Genomic DNA, 21,673 nt, shown 5'->3' with positions numbered 1-21,673 from the left:
TAAAGAGTCTTGGCAGTTGGGAGGAAAGGAACCATTCACTACCTCTGCTTGGGAGGGGCTGTGGGCGGGGGGGGGGGCGGCCAGAGGGAAAACTTCACGGAGTGGGGAGGGTCCCCAAGCTGGATCTTGAAGAAGGACAGAATTTGGAATGCACACAGGCGCAGGAAAGGCAAGAACATGAATTTAGACAGAATAAGGAGTTCAGAGAGAAGGAAACAGGAGAGAACAGAAAAAACTGGTTCACTACAAGGAACAATAGGTGGCTGTGTCTGGAAGCCTCGTGCTGCAGAGGGTGGAAGGGAGGTGAGGCCAGACCCTGGACAGTTCATGCAGGTGTTTTCCTTCATGCAGGTGTTTCATGGCTTCTGTGCAGTGGCTTCAGGCCAGTTCATGGCTTCAGGCCAGGGGTCTGGAGTCCGACCAGCTGCAGGGAGTATTGGAAGTTTTGAGAACTGACATGTTGAAAACTTTGCTTCTGGAAGTTGTGAAGTAGATTAGAAAGGAGAGGCTAGGTTTGGAAAGACCAGTTCAGAGGTTATGATACAAAGTAAGAAGGCCTAGCTAAGTGTCACGAAAACGTGAATAGAGAAGGGAAGGATTCCACAGGTAACAGATCTATTTGCAGGTTCAAGAAGGAAAACTAGTGAACACACACTGTGACATAGCATAACCTCAAAACCATCCTGCAGAATGAAAGAAGCCAGACCCAAAGGGTCACCTAGTGTATGATTCCATCTACATGAAATATCCAGAAGATAGGTAAATCCATCTTACAGAAAATGGATTCGTGGTTGTCAGGGGCTGGGAATGTCAGGAGTGACTGCTACTAGGCACAGGGTCCCCAAATGTTTTGGAACTAGACAGAGGTACTAGCTGCACAATGCTCCGAAGGTACTAAATGCTGCTGATTCAGCACTTTAAAATGGTTAATTTCATGACAGTGAATTTCACCTCAATAAATAAATAAAAAGAAGGAAAGCACAGTGGCATGTACACGCCTGACCACAAACAGTCTTCCAGTGGGGAAGCTTTCTCTATTTGACGGACGATGGGCCTTCAAGAAGGATGCATGTGGCAAGGAGACGTCCTAGGAGCCTAGGCAGGAGGAAAAGAGGAATGCCCACCCAGGAAGTAGGAAAAGGAGGAGAGAATGGTATTACAGGAGCCAAAGGTTAAAAAGCTTTATAAAAAAAGAGTCTAATGCTGCACAGAAGCCATGAAACACCTGCATGAAGGGAAAGCCCTCACTGGAGGCAGCTGGTTGGGGTGGGGTCAGTGCAATGTCCTCTGCTCATGAAGCAGAGTATCTGCCCTGAGCTCCAAAACAGCAGACCAGTATCGGGGGGGACCCAAGACTCCCCTGAAACTCATGGATGAGAATGCATATGTGCATAAAGACAGTTGCCAGAGAGGTGAATCTCAAAAGTCAGGCGGTCCACCTAACTGCCAAAGCCACAGCTAGGTTACTGGACACTCACGGGAGACTCAGCCAACACGTGGCACTCTTAAACTCAGCCGGGTTGTGGGTATTTCTGACAAATAAGCTTGTATGACAGAGCAGGATTAAGAGAAAAGGATGATGGAGGCTTGTTCTGGGAGGTCCTGCAAACATTTGTGGGGATATGAGAATAAATAGTGCTTTGAGCTGGGCCTCTGGGGATAGGACACCAGGTGAATACCTCCAGACTAAAGGAGCCTTCCTGGTACTTGTCAGGCATGTTACACACACACACACACACACACACACACACACACACGAGAATGTGCCCTCCATTCTCTGCTGTCACCAAGGAAAGCACAATCATCGCTGTGTACTTTCTCAAAGAGACTCTCAACCCTTAAATGGTAGGTCATGAAACTAAACAGTCTTTCTACCTACCCCTCTGCCACTTCGTTGTCCCTTTAAACCTGTCTCAGCATCCTTCTTCCCTGTGCCTGGAAGCCTTCACGTGGAGGGGCCGTGCAGAGGGAATGGGGCTGAACATCCGTAAGTGTTCATTACATTGTCAAGTGTCAACAGCTTTCATTTCACTTTGAAAAATGCATCTAATTTTTCTCACATTGGCACTTTCTTACTCTCTACGTGATACGTTCTGTTCACAGAAAAGCTGGATTATACCTGAGGAGTATAAAAAAATAATTTAAATGGTTGCCCTTTCCTTCAAGAGTTCTTTGTGCTTCAGTGGGGGCAGGGGGAGCATTGGACACATACCCATAGTAAAGCCCTTACCATGCAATAAACCCTTTAGTGAGATTTCAGCCTTAATGAAAGTCTCTGGTGATATATTCATGTTCTTTGTTGTTTTTCCCACAGTTACTCAGGGTGACAACTGCATTCTGCACACTAGAACATTAACTTGTCGCTAGTATACTCTAACAGTGTTTGAAGAATGGTTTTATTTACTGTGTACTCTGAGACTTAACATCTTTAAAATATCTGCCTGTTCCATTAAATAATTATGAACTACCTAGAATACTCTGAAAAGCTTTATTCTCAATAGATGTTGGATATTAACATCCCCAAGATATTTTATGGGCTACATAAAGAATGCCTTTATATGTGCACAATAATTTAAATCCTCTCTTGGCACTATCGGATCATTAATAAAGTCATGTTTTTTTGTTTTTGTTTTTGTTTTTACAGTCAGCCATTGAGAAATTAACCCACGATTACCTAAACTTATTTCACTTCCCACCACTGATTAAGGTAAGTAAGGTGTTTTTCTCACCGAGAATGGGCTACTTTATTGATGTATGCACCTGCTACATCCACACCTAAATTTGCCAATGTCGGGAATTGTCGTTTGAAGCAAACTTTAATTATTGTCTAACAAAAGGCCCTTTGAGTGAAGCTTAGGATGTGCATAAATTCAACATGCTTGATTCCTACAAGTTGAAATATTAACAGTGTATTCATGATAAGAACAACACATGTCACCTTAGTGACTCAGGGATGTTAAATACAAACATTGTAGATTAATACAATGGCCTCCCACCTGTCTCCAGAAACCTTTGTCCAGCACATAAGTCACTAAAGGAATTCACATAGTAGGGCTCTGGATTATCTATCACTTGCATTGGGTGCAGGGGGTAGGAGATGTCTTGTTTGAATAACGTATTATATTTGACTTATTATTTTGAATCCAGTCTACAAGTATATGGCACATGTTTTTATACAGTACGTGTTTGCAATTAATACACAGAGCTCTTCTCATTCACTAACTATGGTTTTCCACCTCTAAACTCCAGAAGGTTCATTTTGTTTCTTTTCTTGGCCCTTCACCTTCATCTGTTCTAGCAAGTACACAGTTCCTTTTTGGGAACTGCTTGCAAATATCTTGAGTGTTAAGAACTCTCAGAGTGAGTCTCATAGTGCATCTCCAGGTGCTAAGTGCATTGCTAGAGTAAAAGTGTACAATGCAAGATGCATTGTGAAACATGTAAGACAGTGACATTCAATTTGTAGTGCATGAGGTAAGCCATGTGGAAATGTTCTCAAAGGCTTAAGATGTCATTTCTCTTGCTTTAAAGAATTGTCATTTGTAGCTTGATCCAAATTATCAAACATTAAACAATAGGTTAGCATGGAAACACTAGTACTGAGAAATCATCTCTTCTATATGAAATTAAAAAAAAAGACACTACATACTATTTAGAGTAAATAGTGCTTGGTTTTCTGTTCTAGGACTCAGTAGATGAACCTAAAGAAAATGAGGAAAAAATCGTGAACCTTGAACTTGTTTTTGGTTTTCACTTGAAACCAGGAACTGGCCCACAGGTAAATCACATATTAAGTCTTTTGGATAAATTTCGATCTAATTTACTATTTTTCTCTCTTGGAACTCTGTGATTTCATACACCTCCCCCCCCCCCCATCCCCAACCAGCAGATAACTCAATTATGAGTAAAGTATATGGGCTTTAAAAAATAGAATTTACTTGGGGCGCCTGGGTGGCGCAGTCGGTTAAGCGTCCGACTTCAGCCAGGTCACAATCTCGCGGTCCGTGAGTTCGAGCCCCGCGTCAGGCTCTGGGCTGATGGCTCGGAGCCTGGAGCCTGTTTCCGATTCTGTGTCTCCCTCTCTCTGACCCTCCACCGTTCATGCTCTGTCTCTCTCTGTCCCAAAAATAAATAAAAAAAAAAAACGTTGAAAAAAAAAAATTAAAAAAAAAAAAAATAGAATTTACTTGAAAGGCTGCCGGGGGCGCCTAGGTGGCTCAGTCGGTTAAACGTTCCAACTTCAGGTCAGGGCATGATCTCACAGTTCGTGAGTTTGAGCCCCACATCAACTCACTTGCTGTCAGCACAGAGCCCACTTCCAATCTTCTGTCCCCCTCTCTCTCTGCCCCTCCCCCACTCTTTCTCTCCCTTTCCCTCTCTCTCAAAACTAAACATTAACAAAAATAAAAAGAAAAAAAGAAAGAAACAAAAAGAAAGGCTGCCGGCCACCTATGTAATCCAGTCTTGGAATCTTACTCTCTTGTTCAGCTGAAGAGTCCTGTGTGAGACTACCCAAACCCTCAGGGAAACTCACAGCAAAGCACTGGGGGGTGGCGGGGAGGATGCCAAAGTGATAGTTGATGCTGTTGGGCATCGAGCATCTCATCTTCTTGTTTCTGTTTTATAACACTGAGAGTAAAACAACACTGAGAGTAGAACTGTAGGCAATATGGAAACCCAAAGAATCAGCTCTAAATAGGGCAGAAGGGCATTTGACCAACACTTATTCAATCAGGCTTTCGCTATATGTTAATTTTAGAGTATGGCAAAATTACTTGACCCAGGTGGCATATGAACTGGAATCACAAGTTTGTGTTACTTTGGATTACCATAGATAGGCAGTAATGATAACTTATATTAATGGACCACATATTGTGTTCCAGGCACACAGCACTGAGGCATAAATGCTACTTCCCCCTATTTTACAAATGAGGAAACTGGGGCTCTGAAAAGGTTAACTAACTTACCCAAGGGTTACCTGGCTAGCAAGCAGAGCGATGAGGCTTTGAATGCAGGCCTCTCTGATCCCAGAACGAAGCTCTTACTTACGGCACCGTTTGTACCTTTCTTTGGAGGCAGCAGCTAAGAGACCTTGTGAATATAGCTCCTTACAACCCATAGCCAGTTGCTCTGGGAGTGCTAGCCTAGGCTCAGCTAGCCCACTGGCCTGTCCCTAATTATGCTGTGCATACCCCAGGCCATTCCTGAAACCAGTGTTTGGGAGTGACTGGAAATGGTTTTAAGGGGGTAAACACTTCAAAAGATACACTTTCTGGACTCCTGACAGTGTCCTGCCTGCACCACTACAGATATATCGGTGCTTTTGCTGAATGGAAATCTTTATCTCCCTGGTTTTGCCATAGAAGCTGGTTGAGTTAAAAAAAAAAAAAAAAAAAAAAAAAAAAAAAGCAGCAGCAGCAGCAGCTGGTTGAGTGAAAGGTTTCTCATATACGAGCACTTTCCTTTCTTCCTGTGATGGGTCATGGTCTAGTCATTCCTGTTGTTAGAAGCAGCTACAGAAAGTGGGGCAGTAAGATCCTCTCTACAACAACAACCAGGCACCCTTCTAGCCCTGAGATTCTGTGGCCGTGGGCACTCCCAAGGCCATGTGATGGTAAACAAATCACATATTTTAATTTGCTCTCTTTGATGTCCTCGACTCCATGGCACTTAGTACTCTTTGTTTAAACCATCGTATGGCTTGTAGGTGATGAAAGAAGAGGGAAGAATTTTTTTTGAGAGAGACTTGTCAAATTTAGTCTCAACCAAGAAAATAACTTGCAACTAACAAAGAAAGGACTTGTTAATATGGAAAACTAAAAAATATCTTCTGTAAACATTTGCAAGGTATAAAGGATACTGGAGACCAAATACAGTGGTTTCGTTTTGTCCACAGTTGTGTAGCCTTCTCAAGCTGTAGGTTTTCACGAGGCCTAAAGTCACTGCAGCTTTTGACAGCCTATTGATCCTTGATCATGCCTACAGTCATAATTTCAATACATTTACACCATGCATTCAGCAGACATTTACTGAGGACCTGGCTGTCTGCTAGAAGGTCAGAATACAAAATCAAAAAGTACAGTCCCAGGCTTGCAAGGAACCCATCGCTGATTGGAAGAAATAGACAAGATCAGTGAATGGTTTTAGTACAGAATGACGCCTTTTTTTTTTTTTTTAACAACATCAAGCACATCATTCAATGGAAGCACACTGGCTGCACATTGAAAGCAGATGCATAGAGGGGTCAGAGAGGATCTTAAGGTCTTTTTGGTAGAAGTGGTGCTTCAACTAAAAATTTAAAACCATTAGGAATTATTAGGCAGGGAGAAGACATGAAAGGCAAAAGGCATAGCTAGCATCTGCAAAAGATGTATGAAGTATGAAGCCAGGAGGACACAGGGAGCTCTTCTTTAGGCTAATTTCTATGGAACTGCACAACTCACTTCAAGCATCACTACCTTTGGGACTTAGCGCGAAGCAGGGGGACGAGTGTGGTGAGAGTTAGGCCATAATAGTGGCTGGTGACCAGAAAAAGAACGATGTTAGGTGCTAAACTAAGGAGTTTGAAAAGTTTTAAGCAGGGAGTAGATAGGATCAGATTTATGTTTTTAAAAGATCTCGCAGGGGCACCTGGCTGGCTCAGTTAGAGCATGCGACTCTGGACCTTGGAGTTGTGAGTCCAAGCCTCATGTTGTGTGTAGAGATTACCTAAAAATAAAATATAAAAAAATTTTTTCAAGTAAATAAATAAAATATCTCTAAAAAGCACAGGGGAGGGTCAACTGGAAAGAGACCAGGCTAAAGTGAGAAAGACCCATTAGCGGGCAATGCAGACAACCAGGTTAAAGGGAACAAGGAGAGGAGGCTATGGCAGTGCCATGGAAGTGCCAGGAGTCCAAGGACCTCGAGACGGAACTGCTCAGACTGGGTCACCAGCTGGAAATGGTGTAGGGATGGGAGAGGAGCCAGGATATTGCCAGGTTTCTAGTGTGGGCAGCTGGGCAGATGATGTTATAACATAACAGATCAAAAAGTGAAATGTACAATGTGGATGTCATGCCATGGTGCTAAAAGTATAAAGAAGTGACTGGCGGGCTCCGTGCTGAGTGTGGAGCCTGCTTAAGATTCTCTCTCTGTCCCTCTACCCCTCTCTCCAGCTCAGGCGCTCTCTCTCTCCCTCTAAAATTAAAAAAAAAAAAAAAAATTTTTTTTTTAATTAAAAAAAGGACTGGAATGGATGAGGTTAACCAGGAAAAGCTTTTTTGGAAAGGGTGAGTTTTAAAGCAAGGTTTGAAGAGGTCCATGGTCATTTGCAAATAACTTCCTGAATATAATGTTTAAAGCTTCTACTTAGTACTTTGTTCTAAAGAGCTAAGTTATTTCATAAATGTCATCTCATTTATCCCCTTGGCATTTCTGTGAGATGCTTAAGGTATAATATTGTCATCACTGATCAGGAAACAGAGAACAAGAGGAAGTGTGTGACCAGCCTTAGATGGGGCGAGGACAGAGCTGAGACTGGAAATTACATCTTTATCATTACCTTCTTATTAAACATGTGCTAGCTCACATACCTGTCCCAGGAGATTTAAGCCATCTGTACATTTTCATAAAATAATCCTAGAATAAATCACTGTCCAGTTCTAAACTACCCAGTTATGCCAGCCTATACCCTAGCATTATGAAACATTTCCCCCAAATATTTGAAATTCCAATTCCCCACATGAAAACTGACCTTGACCTTGACCTTAGTGCCTTAACCTTTAAAGGTGGAACCCAAGAAAAAAGGACATCCTCAAAATCCCAACTGAGTTCTCATAAACCCATCATCACAGAAACGGTGAAGCCTTTCCATGACTAGAATAAGTTACTAGAGGACAGTGATGCTCTGCAAGTTGTCTCCAAACCGGGCTTTGCATATCAGGGAGATCTGCTTGACCATTTCACCTTTCCTTTTACAAACAAAATGAAAGATGCGTTCTAATTACAATTACAACCTCCGGGAATAATACAGGACAGTGACCTTATGATGAAATAGCAGCTCCATTTTCCCATCGCATCTGAAAGGGACCACCAGTTCCACAACCACTTAAAATTAGTACGTTGCTTCAGTACCTGCCCTGCCAGGAGAAAACGGTGAAAATATGACCTTATCCACAAATAACAAATACATGTAGAGGAAAAGCCTTTCATTGTAAGACCGGTCAACCTTTTGTTTTAAGAATTCAGATGCAATGCTGGTTTTTAGCCTCATTTTACAACCAGATGGATTCTGGCACAAAAGTGAGGTTGAGTTGCTCAACTGAGGAAAGCCATTCACGTCTGAGCGCCTACATACCTGCTATCATGGCCAGGGGCCACTGCATGACGCCTTGCTGTGATGTGTCTTTACTGCCTCACCCTCTGGATAAGCGGGACCTCAGCAGACCAAAGCCCCATGCACATTTACAGGATTCTCGCACAAATGAAGTATGCTTTTCTTCTTTCCTTTTTGAGGCAAACTGGCAGGGAAGATAGGATTGGACCAAAGGCTTCGCCGGCCATTTAAATTAACAAAATCTGAGAATGGGGTTTACCCATGTATTTTACCTACTTCTAACAAGTAAATTATTAAATAATGCTATATATTGAGGCAAACCTGAACTTGAAATTATGACAGTGGAATTGGCAGAAATTGGGTCTTTCTCAGCTCAAAATTTTCCTGTGCTCAGATTTGAAATGCTTGTAATAATTATTTCATACCTTTGCCAGACACTGTGGTAAGTGCTCTGCAAACATTCTTCTCACATAATTGTTATAAGCCACCATCACAGTGAGCACTATCCCTGCATCATCTCCAAGAGAAACTGAGGAAGGAAGAGGTAAAGTTCCTTACCCAGAATCCCCACCTATTTAGGGGCATATCTAGTCCAAGGACTCAACCACTGTGTCATACTGCCCCTTTCTAGAAAGTAGCATCATCCCTAAAATAGATATATTGGTAATAAAAAGATAATTTGGGGGGGGATCACATAATAGTAAATTACCATCTTTTGTTTTGTGTGGGAAATGCCTTGTTTTGTAATCTTAAGGCCTTCCACTTGGCACAAAAGGAAAAAGGTTTCTGGAATCTCAGATAGCTTCATGCACCGCCCCCCCCCCCCCCAGGGTGGCAACCACCCTTTCTTTCACTAAAATATTCAGCTCCATAGAGTTTATTATTATATCTCATATAAACTTGCCAGTCAGGAATATTGATTCTCAAATTGCCAAGGAATAAACTATCAAATCACCCAGCAGTTTTCTCACCAAGAAACTTTCTGAGACTGTGTCATAAAAATTTAAAATCAGGGTTATGAAGGAACTATCTGGGGAGCCCATGCTTTCCTTGCGTGTACTGGACAGTCACAGACGTGGTCCCTGGAGTCCCTACCCCCACCCCCTCCCTTCCACATGGAAACCTGTGGGTCTAAGTTGATGACCCATAGCACTCAGGGGAGAAGCCCGGGAAACACCACCCTGTCTCTGCCAGCACCCTGGCTACACAGACCCCAAAATAGACACAGGCTTCCGGACTCCTGTACCTCCTACATCTGATTTCCTTTTGAGCAGTATTCTGATGGAGCAAGTGAATAAGGAAGACAAAATAAAGAGGAACACAATTTTGAAGGTATAGAAGCAGAGTAACAGCCCCCATCAGAGTCCAAGGCTTCTTCCGTTCACCCTGCCCCCCCTTCTTGCGTGCGTCACGGGTAACACGGGGACCCCTTCTTCCACACCTTACCAGAAGCAATTCAGTCAACAGTTCTGCTTCTCTGTTCATCCTCTCTAGGTTAGAAACACTGCTTGTTACAAATACTTCCCACCTACTATTGTGCTGTTAGGTCTTTATTATTGGATCACTTATAAAATGTTGCATTTAATAAACAATTGAATCTCCAGGCCCTTTCTCAGAGCATTGTAAATATCAAAAACTGTCAAATGGGGCTTTTTTTCCTATTGTGTAATTTTTATAAATGGATAAATAAAGTAACAGAGCACAAAGATTTTGTAAGGAAGAAAAAAAAAACCCCAACACTTTTTGTAAATTTCAGAACAGCTAAAAGCAATGCTTTACTTTGATATATCTTGCATTTATTAAAAATGCAGTGTAAAGAAGCTTATTTCCTATGATCAACTCTTTCTTAGGGGATGAACATATGCACACACACATGTCCGTGTGCCTAAGTATATGGGCTTGTAGTGGCAGGGTTCTGTAAGAAATACAACTTTTAATTGACAGCCAGGGAGCAAATGCAGCTTAGAATATGACTGCATGAACTTGCTGCATATTTCTAATCACAGTGGGGCTACACTTCATCACACAGGTCAAGCAGCTGCTTACAGGCCCAGAGCAGAGCTGCTAAGCACATACTTGCTGATAGATGGATAATCACATGTAGAAACGGCACACCAGAAAATGTCTAACAATGGGAGAAAATGGCCCTGACTTGTAGTGTTCGTGGATCTCCATGGTATAAATATTTTCACCAGGGCCAATTACCGATCTGATGTCCCTGAACTTGAAGTTGGGAAGAGGTGTGAGCAACCAGCTTGTGAGGGCGGCTCCAGCACACCACATGATCCCTCGTGGCCTTCTTCATCAAGACCCTGAATTCCTTTTAAGATAGTGAATGGCAAGGAAGTACACGTGATAAAACATAGGTATGACTGCATGACAAATGCATATAGCTGGCTTCCAGCTATAATAATATGTGTAGTTAGCTCACAGAGAGCTCTAGTTTCCCACCGAATCCATAGTTGGCTCAGATCTCCTTGGGTTGCCATTGGCTCATACAGATACACTGACTCTATTATGGGACTTCAAAAATTAGGATTTGAGTTTGTAGAGAGTAGGAATATACTACTTATGGAAACAGAAACAAAATTTAAATTTGTGATGGTCTTTTAAAAATATTTGAATAGCCACAGTTGTTGACTCCATTGATGACAGGACATCTTTGCTTTCGAAGGTTTTCCAAAGCCACTGAAAGAAGGAAGACTGTGATAACTCAAAATGACTTGTGTTTTCTGAACCAAAAACTAGGTCTTGAGAATAATCAATTATAACAGGGACTGATTATTTGAAATGAAATTAAAAGCACTGCATTGGAAAAGCAAAGATGTACGACAACCATCTCAATCCTGTACGTCAGGATCTGGGCTGAGAACAGCTCAAATGGTAAACAATGCCTACCAACCAGGTCAGTGATTTTTCTTCAAAGGTCATTAATTTTTGGCATCATCTCTGAAGTCATGGCAAGGGAGGGGAATTTAGTAGTCAGAAGAGCTGTTTTTATATTTTGAGTGTCCTGGGTAAAAGTCAATTTGCAGCCCATTTGTTAGCGTTTAAAAAAGCTTATAAGCAGTCATTAGGTAAGCTAGAACACCTTCTATGTTGTTCAAGAAACTCAGTCTTGAGAATAGATTCTGAGTTATTCAAAATCAATAGCAAGACTTACTCTTTTTTTTCCAAGATGAATACCCAGTACCTTCCAATTTTAAAAAGAGTTTTAAAAAAATGAAAAACTCCTTTCCAAACATGCCAACTAACATCTGAACCATTTCAGGTAGTGTGTAATGCATCATATGAGAGTACGTCTCACTTGATTTCTTTTACTTTATTTTAACTTCATCCCTAAAGTCCTTTTTTCATACATAACTCGAATAACAGCCCCCCAAAAGGCAATATAACAACCTTATCTCTACTGGTGTCTAGCTGGCACCAATCTGCCCTGACCTTAGACACAAGCCATTGTTAAGGGTATAACGCATTTACATATTTTGCAATAAAACATCAGTTATTTGCATTACTGTGTCAAGTTTTATTTGATTCTTTCACCTAAAAATGACTCATTTTCCTTTCTTGTATTTTAAAAACCAACTACTCTAAGCTTGTTTGAGAATAATCAAAAATTGCCCATTTAGCTAGAAGTCATTTTCTTTTCAAAAGGCAAATGTTATTTAATCTTTCAGCTGTTCATTGTGCCATCATAAATACTTTCTTTTCAGCACAGTTGTGGGGACTGAAATGAGCCCACTAATTGCCTCCCATTTCGACTGACATGTGGTGGTTTAGTGGAAAGAGAACACAGCAGGGAGAAGGAAATAGGAGGCTGAGAAAATGAGAGCTAATTATTTTCACTGCCTCATGTCAGGCTCTGTGTCAGCCTTGTTTTTACAAACTGGAAGGTTTAGCACTAAATAAAACAAACTGGCGTCATGTTTTTATATACTGGCAGTGTCATGGAAGCAGCTGCACATCTCAAAGACAATATAATGCCTGCGTTCGCATGGACACCATCTGACAGACACTGTGAGCCACGGCTAATGAGGACATCACAGTGGTGCCAAGTGAAAGGTGCTGAATTATGTATGATTCTTCATCAGTACAGCAATAGTCCTGTACATCATTATGAGACATTGTTTTGCTGAAGAGATTAAAACATTCTTAGTTCCAGACCCTGCAACCTATACGCGCTAAAAGAGGTTATTAATGGAATTTTTAGGGAGAGTTTCTTGTGGATTTCTTTTTGGTTGAAAAACAAATCTCGCGGGACAAAGCCGTGATGGGTCATGACACCGTATAGATAAAGAAGAGAAGCAAATTAACCATACTTGCATTATCTTCTTTTTAAAGGCAGCATAATAAAATAGAGAGTAGCGGGGTTATACATAATGATAAATAACCCAGGTGCTATCACGGGATGTTCCACTCTCCTGCCTTTAAAACAGCAGGTTTCAGCAGCTGAGCTAGATAATAGCAACGCATGTAAAGAAGCCTTCGGAGGCCTAAATCATCAACATCTTACTACTTTTAATACCAGCATGACCAACATTTCTACCACATTTTTATTTCATCTTGTGTTACTTCTTACATTTTCCAACAGTCACCTGCTAAGAGACTGTTTCCCTTCCCCCCCCGCCCCTCCCTTCTTGAATCTTAAAAAGTTTATTTCAACATCTATTTTATATTTTAAAACGTTTCCTCAGTACAGGCCTTTTTAAGGTGGAGAGGCCTCTTTGCTAGAATCCTGAGCAATCCCTGGTGGTTTCACTTTTTCTCCTCCCTGGGGGAAGGGGGTAAGACGGAGGCGGGATTTTAAAACTCGGTGTCTTTACCATTAGACGGGGCATGCCCAGGAACTAAATTGTGGCCCCGGCGCGGCTAAGCGCACTTGCCACAAATCTCTACATTTTCTGAGTCTCAGTCTACCCATCTGTAAAGTGGAGACATGGCTGTCGACAACAGGGTAAGGCTGGAAGGGTTAAATAACACGGACAAATCTCAACAACATTATGCCAAGTGAAAGAAGCCAAACATAGACAAGTACATACTGTAAAGTTCCAATTTTGCCAGGTTCTAGAGCAGGCAAAATTAATCTATGGTGAGAGAAATGAGAAGAGTGCATACCTCCCCTTGTGTCCCTGCCAGGCAGGGACAGGAGACTTTCTAGGGTTGTGGGAATATCTGGCTTGTGGGGGTGGTTACACTGGTATGTACATAGGTCGAAATTCACTGAACTGTGCCCTTAAAAATTGGTTCATTTTACTGTTTGCAACGTATATACTTCAATTAAAAAAAAAATCTACCAAAAATGTTTTTATCTGTAACCTTCAGGTAGAAGTGATCTGTAGAAGGCTGAAAGCCTAATGTGGGGTCTGTTTCCTTCCGAAATGTCCTGAATAATCTTTTTCCTAGAGTCTCTCTGACTTACCTACACTGTTCACATTTGCAATAATATTTGAGTGGAGGGGGGGGAGGGAGAGAGGGAAATATCGTTGTCTCTGAAATGCCCAGAACTTGAAACAATATTTAAAGTTAATTTCTGTGCTATCTTCAATCCCTTTTTCTACTCGTAAAATTTACCTCTATATGGATCATTTCTTTGTACTCCCTCCCTCCCATCTTTTTTTTTTTTTTTTTTTTTTTGTGGGAGGGAGAAGGGATGTCTATGTTTGGAATCACTTGTTCTAGCTTGGAACTCCAAAGAATTTTAAACAGCTTGCAAAGAATGTAATAGTGATTTCTCACAAAGAGATACTTAATCTAGCATTAACTGAGTGTTGTTTGGGGTTTTATCTTCACAGTGTTAAGAGTTTCTGTTTTACTTGGCCAGTAATCTTAATTCAGAAAATTTTTTAACATAATTGGCAATACAGAAGCAGTTCAGATGGAATGCTTTCTCCTCCTCCATTAACCACACACTTGATTCTAAAATTATCCAGGTATTTCAGCAGCTGCCCAGATAAATAGTACATATCCTGGGCACCCAACGGAGCTGTCTTTTCATCAGTTTCCAATGCAAAAACTCCCCTCTTCCCAACAAAATTCCATTCATTTCTTGTAGATTTGCATGGAGAGGCAGATGATCCAATTAGTGGGAAGGTTTGGATTACCATTTTTTGCTATTCAAAGCCAAGAACATCCCAGGGCCCAGTACTGCTCCTGTGCCAGTGCCTTTTTCCTACTGGTTAGTAAGAACATTCCCTAGAAATGTGCATCAAGATACAAATTTGAAGAGTGACACTGTGGGAATCTGGTCATGGAACAGAAATCCACAGTAGTCAGGACCGGTCCCCATGATCTGCTTGTGCAACTAGATGGGAGCGGGTTTTTTCTGGTTTGAAAAGTGGAAGTCATGCCGGGCCACAAAGCCTAAGCCAGGGCTGGCGGAAAGTGTGATTCCAAATACTGGCCAGAGAAATCAAGAAGAGGAGCATAAAGACAGTGGACTGGCACCATATGCACTTTTAACAAGGATCTTTGTCAATAATGGAGGGAACATAGGCTATGCTGGACTTATTAGAGACTCCGTATTTCAGTCTCTGCCATGGAGACTTATAAAGAAATTCACCAACATAATCTTGACTGTTTGTTGACTCTGGAAGATGGAACTCCCCTGCACTGTAATTCTTACTTCTGTTTAACCCACAACAAGGAAAAGTTCCAGATTCAGAAAAGACTAGGGTTTGGAGACCTGCTCCTCATAGCACCAAGAGACTACCTTAGATCAGTTCCGAACTCCATCTCCTTCTGTCCGTGAGATCTTGGTCAGATTTCCCCATCTCTCTATGCTTCAGTTTCCTCATCAAGGTAAGGCTCTCAGGCTGTCAATCCCATTTCATAGCCACCGTCCTCCAGACATCCGATGGTTCCTATTGGTAGGGTCGCATTAGGACCTGCTGAAGCAGGAAGGGGCAGAATTGGTGTTCTATAATCCATCTATGTGAGAAGATACAAGTTTATTCCTTCTTCTGTTTATTTCATAAGACCAGTCATTGTTATGGTGCCACTGCCTACATCTTTTTTTCTTTTTTTCCAACACTGATACCAGACTTTGGTGCCCTCTGGGTGCCCAAGTAAGATGCTCTGACCGCACCTGCCTACTCTGGCCAGAGTCCTTGTCTAAACACTCTGTACCTTCTCGCTTGTCAAAGCTTACTCAACTTCTGGCCCATTCCCTTAGATCGCTGCTAGATGATGGGGTGGCTAGTCTAATAAACTAATTGGAGCTGTGTTGGTGACTAATGTTGGTAATGATAATTACAATTGCTCCTTTCCAAGCTCCTTATTTGGCTCTGGCACTGTGCTGGGCACTTTATTTACATTATCTCATTTAATCCTCATTCAACATACTTGTGAATAGAAACACCGAGGTCCAAACAGGTTATATAAGTTGGCTAAGGTTGGGGGGAAAGTGACAGAAATGGAATTCAAGCTCCAGGAGCTGGACTTTCAGCTGTCATCTTTCATCTCATTCCCTGCTACTCCCCGAGTAATGGCTTAATGTATACTCTTTTTCTATATTATTTCTATCTTAATCATCACCATCAACCCTTTAAACCAAATGAGTAACAGGGCCATTTCAGACTGCCAGGGGTGAAATGGTTTTGGGAAAGAAGTCCTTTCGGGCCCCCAAAGACTCTCAGAATACAGAGCTGTCTGCTTTTGATTTCTGCCTGTCAGGACTGCGAGTTGTTCACAAGATGTCCAAAGTGACTCTTGAATGTTTCCGATTCATAAATCAATACTCACATTTCTGTCACTCACATCAAGCCCAAATCAATAGTTCACCCTGGTAAAAGTGAATGGCTTTTACATCTGAGCCCACATTCCCACTACCTGGTTCCTACCACTACCAAGAAACTAAAAAGGCAGCAATTTTGCACGTAAGATCCTATATTAGGCTCATAAATATGTTGTTACTTTTAGTGATGTTCTTGATGATTTAATTCATGTTACTGCTATGAAAACCTTTTCAGTGATCGATTGGTCAAGAACTCATCACATGGCATCCTGTCTCTATTGGGTCCTGTAGAATTCAATACTTTGTTTAAATCCTGGTAGTTGTGAGCAATGCAATTCATTGACAACTTAATGACTCGCTGTGTAGCAAAAATGCAGAGAATACCTGCGGGTAATAGGAAATTGAGCAGAATTTAAAGAATTCCATGACTTGATTTGAGGGTTACTTTTCTTAACTAGGCAACAGTGAAATCACAGATGCCGCCCCCCCCCCCCAAAAAAAACCCTAGGATTATGTCAGGGCACTGACAGATTAAGTTAATAATTGAAGTGAACACTGCATATTTTCTTTCCCACCCAGGTTTGTAATTTAATGACATGGATAATGCCCCCCTTGTCTTACAGTGCCTTTGAGTATAGTTTTATTGCTTCTGTCGCTATCTTTTATGGTTCAGGCAAAAGCCTTTCTTTCAGATAAGAGAATTTGAAAAGTAAAAAGGTCTCTAACCCTATTATGGGGACCCTTGTTTTTCCAAGTTGGACTCTGGGGAACAGGGAAGCAGTTGCTGCAGGAGAGGACCTGCGGCCACTTGCTTTTTCAGTTGTATTAGCAAAATCTTCCCTGGTCCTTCCTCCACTTGCCTGTTGTCAATAGCTGGTCCCATTGTGGAGCTCTGAGAACCGCCCAGTGAGTACATCCTGCCACCTCTCCCAATTGCCCTTCCCTATCGGCAGCTTCTCCAACTCTGGAGCCAGGCGGCCTTGTGCTATTATCATCCCACCTCTACCACTTAATGGCCAGGAGACCCTAGGAAAATTCCTTTATTTACCTAAGCCTCATTTTTCTCACCTAATGGGAAAATAAACCTAACTTGCAGGGTTACTGTGGATCTCAAACAAAAATAGCACAGAGTACCCAGCAGCATGCCTGGAGCAGATTAAGCACTCCGGCAATGTGAGTTCCCACCTGTCAGCAACCCCTTCTCAACAGAGAGCTCCTCTGAGCGCGTGCACAGGCCGGTCTATGGCAGGCCTGAGGTCAAGGAGAGTTCTCAGGCTGTGAGGTGGGAGAGCCGAGGGCCTCGGGCATTTACACACAGCCTGAGGTCTTTCACCTGTGATTTGGCTAACTTCGTTCCAAAACTGGACAGGCAAAAGAAACCGAACTAAGTCACCTCATCTTTCCTAAGGCTTTTTATTCCAGCCACTGCTTGAGGAGGCTCTTGCCATGTCAGAGAAGTGCAGTCATGACTTCAAATAGTCATTATGCTGCCCAGTTACCTCAGGGCTCCCGCTGCCCAGGGAGCAGCCCCAAAACAGAGCAATACTGAGAGATCTGTCCATTCTGAGTGACTGATCTGACTTCTGTTAACCGAAAACTGGGTTTTCACATTATTGAATAGACCTTTTCCTTCACTAATTGGCTCTCCATCTTGTGAATGTGGTTGGGCAAAGAGGGTCACTCCCCTCAGGCACGTGCCCTGCTTGGTTGTGCAATTTATCTAGAAGTTTTCTTAAAACAAAGGGCTCCCCCAGCTTTCTGCTGAAGCCAACAGGTTTTCAACAGCCTCTTTGTTAGTGCTTTTCCATAATAATTTTGTCTGAGCTTGCTCAGGAGACATTCCAGGTCTACTCCTATGAGAGCATTTTCTAGTTTCAGCATGTAAGGCGCTCACTACATTATCCTTAACCTCTCAGAATCCTTCATTCTTCAAGTAACGTAAAAGAGAAGGTGAATTTATGGTTCAGGGGTCAAATTTGGTGCAAAGACATGGCGTATTTCTCCTTTTCATTGCACACACAGTGTTTATCTGCCAACATTTTTATTATTATTCATACAGCCAAGTTAAAAAAAATATATTTATAATGAATCCTCCCTTATCTGCTAAATGCAACCATTAGCATTTTATTCTACTTGCCTTATCACATATATGTCCATCTATCACTCTAGCCATATACCAATCTTCATGTTTTTGATGCATGTCAAAGTCATTTGCAGACACCAATACACTTCCTCTTAAATATCTCAGTGCGCTAGAGTTCAAGAAGAAATGCACACATCTTAAGTATACATTTGCTGAATTTTGACAAATGCATATGCCTATATGACTCAAACCCCTGTGAACAGAGTATTAGCCCCCCATAAAGTCTCACCATGCCCCTTACCAGTCAATCCCCATCTGCAGAAACAACCTTTTCTGAAATGTTGCCACTGCAGATTGGTTTTATCTGTTCTAGAATGTCACATAAACGGAATCCTTAGTATGTTCTTTTTTTTTTTTTTTTGTATAAGACTTCTTTCACTCACTGTAATGGTTCTGAGATTTTATCCATCTTGTTGCATGTGTCAATGATCTGCTCCTTTTGTGTTGCTGAGTAACATTCCATTCTGCGAATATATGATACTTAACTCATTCTCCTAATGAACACTTGGCCTGTTTCTAGGGAGCTTTTAATTTTGTTTTTTGGGTTGTTTTTTTTGTTTTTTGGCTATTATGATAAAGCTACTCAGAGCAACACTGTACAAGTCTTTTTTCATTTCTCTCAGGTAAATACCTAGGAGTTGAATTTCTGAGTCATCAAATAGATGTATGTTTATACATATGGATATATGTTTATAATAAATTGCCAAAGCCTTCCCCAGAGCGATTGTACCATTTACACTTCCACCAGCAATCCAGGAGCTCAAAATCCTGGCCAACATTGGATGTTATCCATCTTAGCCATTTGGTGGGCATATAGTGGTATCTCATTGTGGGGACATTTTAATTTACATCCCTGGTGACTAATGATATAGAGCCCTTTTTCATTACATGGTGGTTTTACTGAAAATTTAATTAACGTGACATCATTTTTAAAAATCGAGAGGTTTCACATAAGAATCCAGATATCCAGCTTTTTGGGAAACATTAAAGGACCTAGCAAGACTGAGGTCATATTCCCACATGGGGATAAGCAACAGAAGCTGAGTGATGGCTGTCCCTTTAGGGCAGCTGCCCTTTAGACCCCCAGAGTCCTAACCCTCCCGTAACTCCCCAACACATGAGCCAGTTATCAGTTGCCATACATCACATTTGCAGGGTTCCCTCCTGTTAAGAGGAAAGTGAGCTCTTTCTTGAGCCCATATTATTATCAACACTGGCAAAGTGAAAGTTAAAAGGGCCTTGTATTTCAAAATGGGAAGTCCACATTTCTTTGTACGAATAAAAAAATATTCCTACAATGTTTAATATGTAAATTAAATGGGTCTATTTTGAAAGATGACAATTTAGGGCTCTATAATGAAACTGCCTGGCTTTACTCATTTTCATTATTAAATGCCTGGTCCCTTTAGGATTTTGAGTTTGCAACTCCTATAACAATAGAACATTTACACTGATAAATTATGTCTCAAGACTGCACGAACTGGGGGTTGTTTAAATATATAAAGAGATCTAATTTCATGTCCTTTTTTCAAAAAAGGAAAAAAAATTACCTCAATATTTCATTTAGGAAACTTCATGTGTTATAAAACATTGGGACTAGAGAAATTGTTTCACTCTCTGAAATTCTATAATTTTGCTTTTAATTCTAGGATTGTAAGTGGAAAATGTATATGGAGATGGATGGGGATGAAATTGCAATAACCTACATCAAAGATGTGACATTCAACACTAACCTACCTGATGCAGAGATTTTAAAGATGACAAAGGTAGGGTTCTATTTACGGCTTAAAAGCTTTTTTGAATTCACAGATATCAAACAAAGACATTAAAATCCCCCAGCAGTGTGCTTTTGTGCTTGTCGATGTTCACGTCAGCTCAGCTTCAAGCTGCCTGTTGAAAGGCACATTTTATTTAGCCGATTGAGATCATAATAGTTTTTTGTTAAAATTCCACTTAGGCTGTGTGAACTAAAAAGTACTACAAGAAAGTGTCGTTTAAATTTTTTTTTATTTTCTTCTCTATTTCTTTATGCTTACTCTGTCATTTGTTAAAGGAAAGAAAATGCCAATGATGAAAATATTTACCTCAAATTTGAGGTCATTTTTTAAACTTTGAAAAACTTGTGCGGAGGAAGGCTTTCTTGAAGGACTGAGGTGAGGTTATTCAGGAGGCACCTGTTGATGTCTTCATAGCTTCCTTGAGTTCACACCTCTGGCCAGAGAACACCTCACTAGTTCAGGGTCAGTGGTAGAAGCATGCCCTTTACAACACAAAAGACAGATTGAGAGAAATGCTTAGCTTCTCCTCAAAATGGAAAAAAATTCAGTTCTGTCCCAATAAATCTGAAAAAATACCTTTGAGACTTCAACAGGAGGAGAAAGTCAACAACTTGGGTGAATAACCATGCTATCCATCAGACCATCACTTGAAACTTCACATAAGCCACTCTTTAGTACGTGATGAACTGTGTATTTGGTTACAGTGAAGAAAGTGGGGTGGGTAGCAGAGAAGAACCTGGGTACAAACACAAGTGGGGAAGTGAAGAGTCTTCAAAGCCACAGCATTAGACTTGCAAATGTGTTCCCTTCCCAGGCATAAGATTGCTAAACATCCAAGTCCTTTTAATTTACAAGTGTATTCATCAAGTCGATTGATTTGATATTCATTGTTGGAATCTTCTGAGTAACTGGGAGTCATTTCAATGGTGTTATTTATCTGTAAAGGTTATGATCTGGTTTTAACTTTCCTTTATTTTGTTGGGACATGATGTTTTGATGTCTTAAAGGCTGGACAGATCCTTGCTCCTTCCCCCCAACCTATGCCATTTAGAAGCAAGATCCAAGTCCTTGCTTGCTAACAGAAGGAAGCCACTCACAGCAAAAATGACAGGGTACAGCTCTAAAGCCAAATACAGGTGTTTCTGGTATAATGCCACATATGCACTCCCAAAGAACCACATCTTGTGCAAAATCACACACCAACATTAACTGGGGGCTATAGGAAAAACAGGATTGGGGGAGACCATTCAAAATCTGTAGAACTTTTAACATCAACAGAATCATAACAATACTAATTAAAAAGAGAGAAAAGGAAAAAAAAAAAAAAAAAGAACCCAGTTAAATCTCTACCACATGTGCTTTGTACCCATCTCAAGGCCAGTCATTTGTAGCCTTAAGTATAGAATGAAGGGGTGGAGGGTGGTTAAAAGAGTGGAGATTCACTTATAATAAAAACCATTTTCATCAAAGTTAAAATGGGATCCAAGGTGTCAGGGTGAAAAAGTTTCCTTCTACCCTTCTAAGTTCTTGGGCTGGTCTAATAATTAAATTAACATAAGACAGATTAACAGGAGAAGAATTTAATTTTGTACATACAGGAGCCCCAAAGATGTGAGACTTACGGGCAAGTCAGGAAGCTGAGGCTAATATATGCCATCCTCAGCTAAGGAATGAGCCAGGGGCCTGGGGCTTCAAAGAGGGGA

The 21,673-nt window shown here is 41.2% G+C and overlaps 1 protein-coding gene and 1 long non-coding RNA gene across 3 annotated transcripts in view; one reads left to right on the top strand and one right to left on the bottom strand.

Moving 5' to 3' along the window:
• The window catches only part of MAP3K20 (mitogen-activated protein kinase kinase kinase 20), a 187,150-nt gene that overhangs the window by 155,548 nt on the left and 9,929 nt on the right, over nucleotides 1-21,673 (top strand). For both annotated transcript variants that reach the window (XM_049615510.1, XM_049615511.1), the window contains exons 15-17: nucleotides 2,645-2,707; nucleotides 3,686-3,778; nucleotides 19,842-19,958. In XM_049615510.1, coding sequence (XP_049471467.1) covers nucleotides 2,645-2,707; nucleotides 3,686-3,778; nucleotides 19,842-19,958 — 273 coding nt within the window. The remainder of the gene's footprint in view (nucleotides 1-2,644; nucleotides 2,708-3,685; nucleotides 3,779-19,841; nucleotides 19,959-21,673) is intronic.
• LOC125911547 (uncharacterized) overlaps nucleotides 20,080-21,673 on the bottom strand; it is a 4,953-nt gene continuing 3,359 nt past the window's right edge. The window contains exons 2-3 of the long non-coding RNA XR_007454361.1: nucleotides 20,547-20,706; nucleotides 20,080-20,452 (exon numbers count right to left, since the gene is read on the bottom strand). This is a non-coding gene — a long non-coding RNA (uncharacterized LOC125911547). The remainder of the gene's footprint in view (nucleotides 20,453-20,546; nucleotides 20,707-21,673) is intronic.

This window comes from Panthera uncia, assembly GCF_023721935.1.
Source record: "Panthera uncia isolate 11264 chromosome C1 unlocalized genomic scaffold, Puncia_PCG_1.0 HiC_scaffold_3, whole genome shotgun sequence".
NCBI lineage: Eukaryota > Metazoa > Chordata > Mammalia > Carnivora > Felidae > Panthera > Panthera uncia.
Note: the sequence above shows the minus strand (reverse complement) of the source record. Positions and strands in the feature narration are given on the sequence as shown.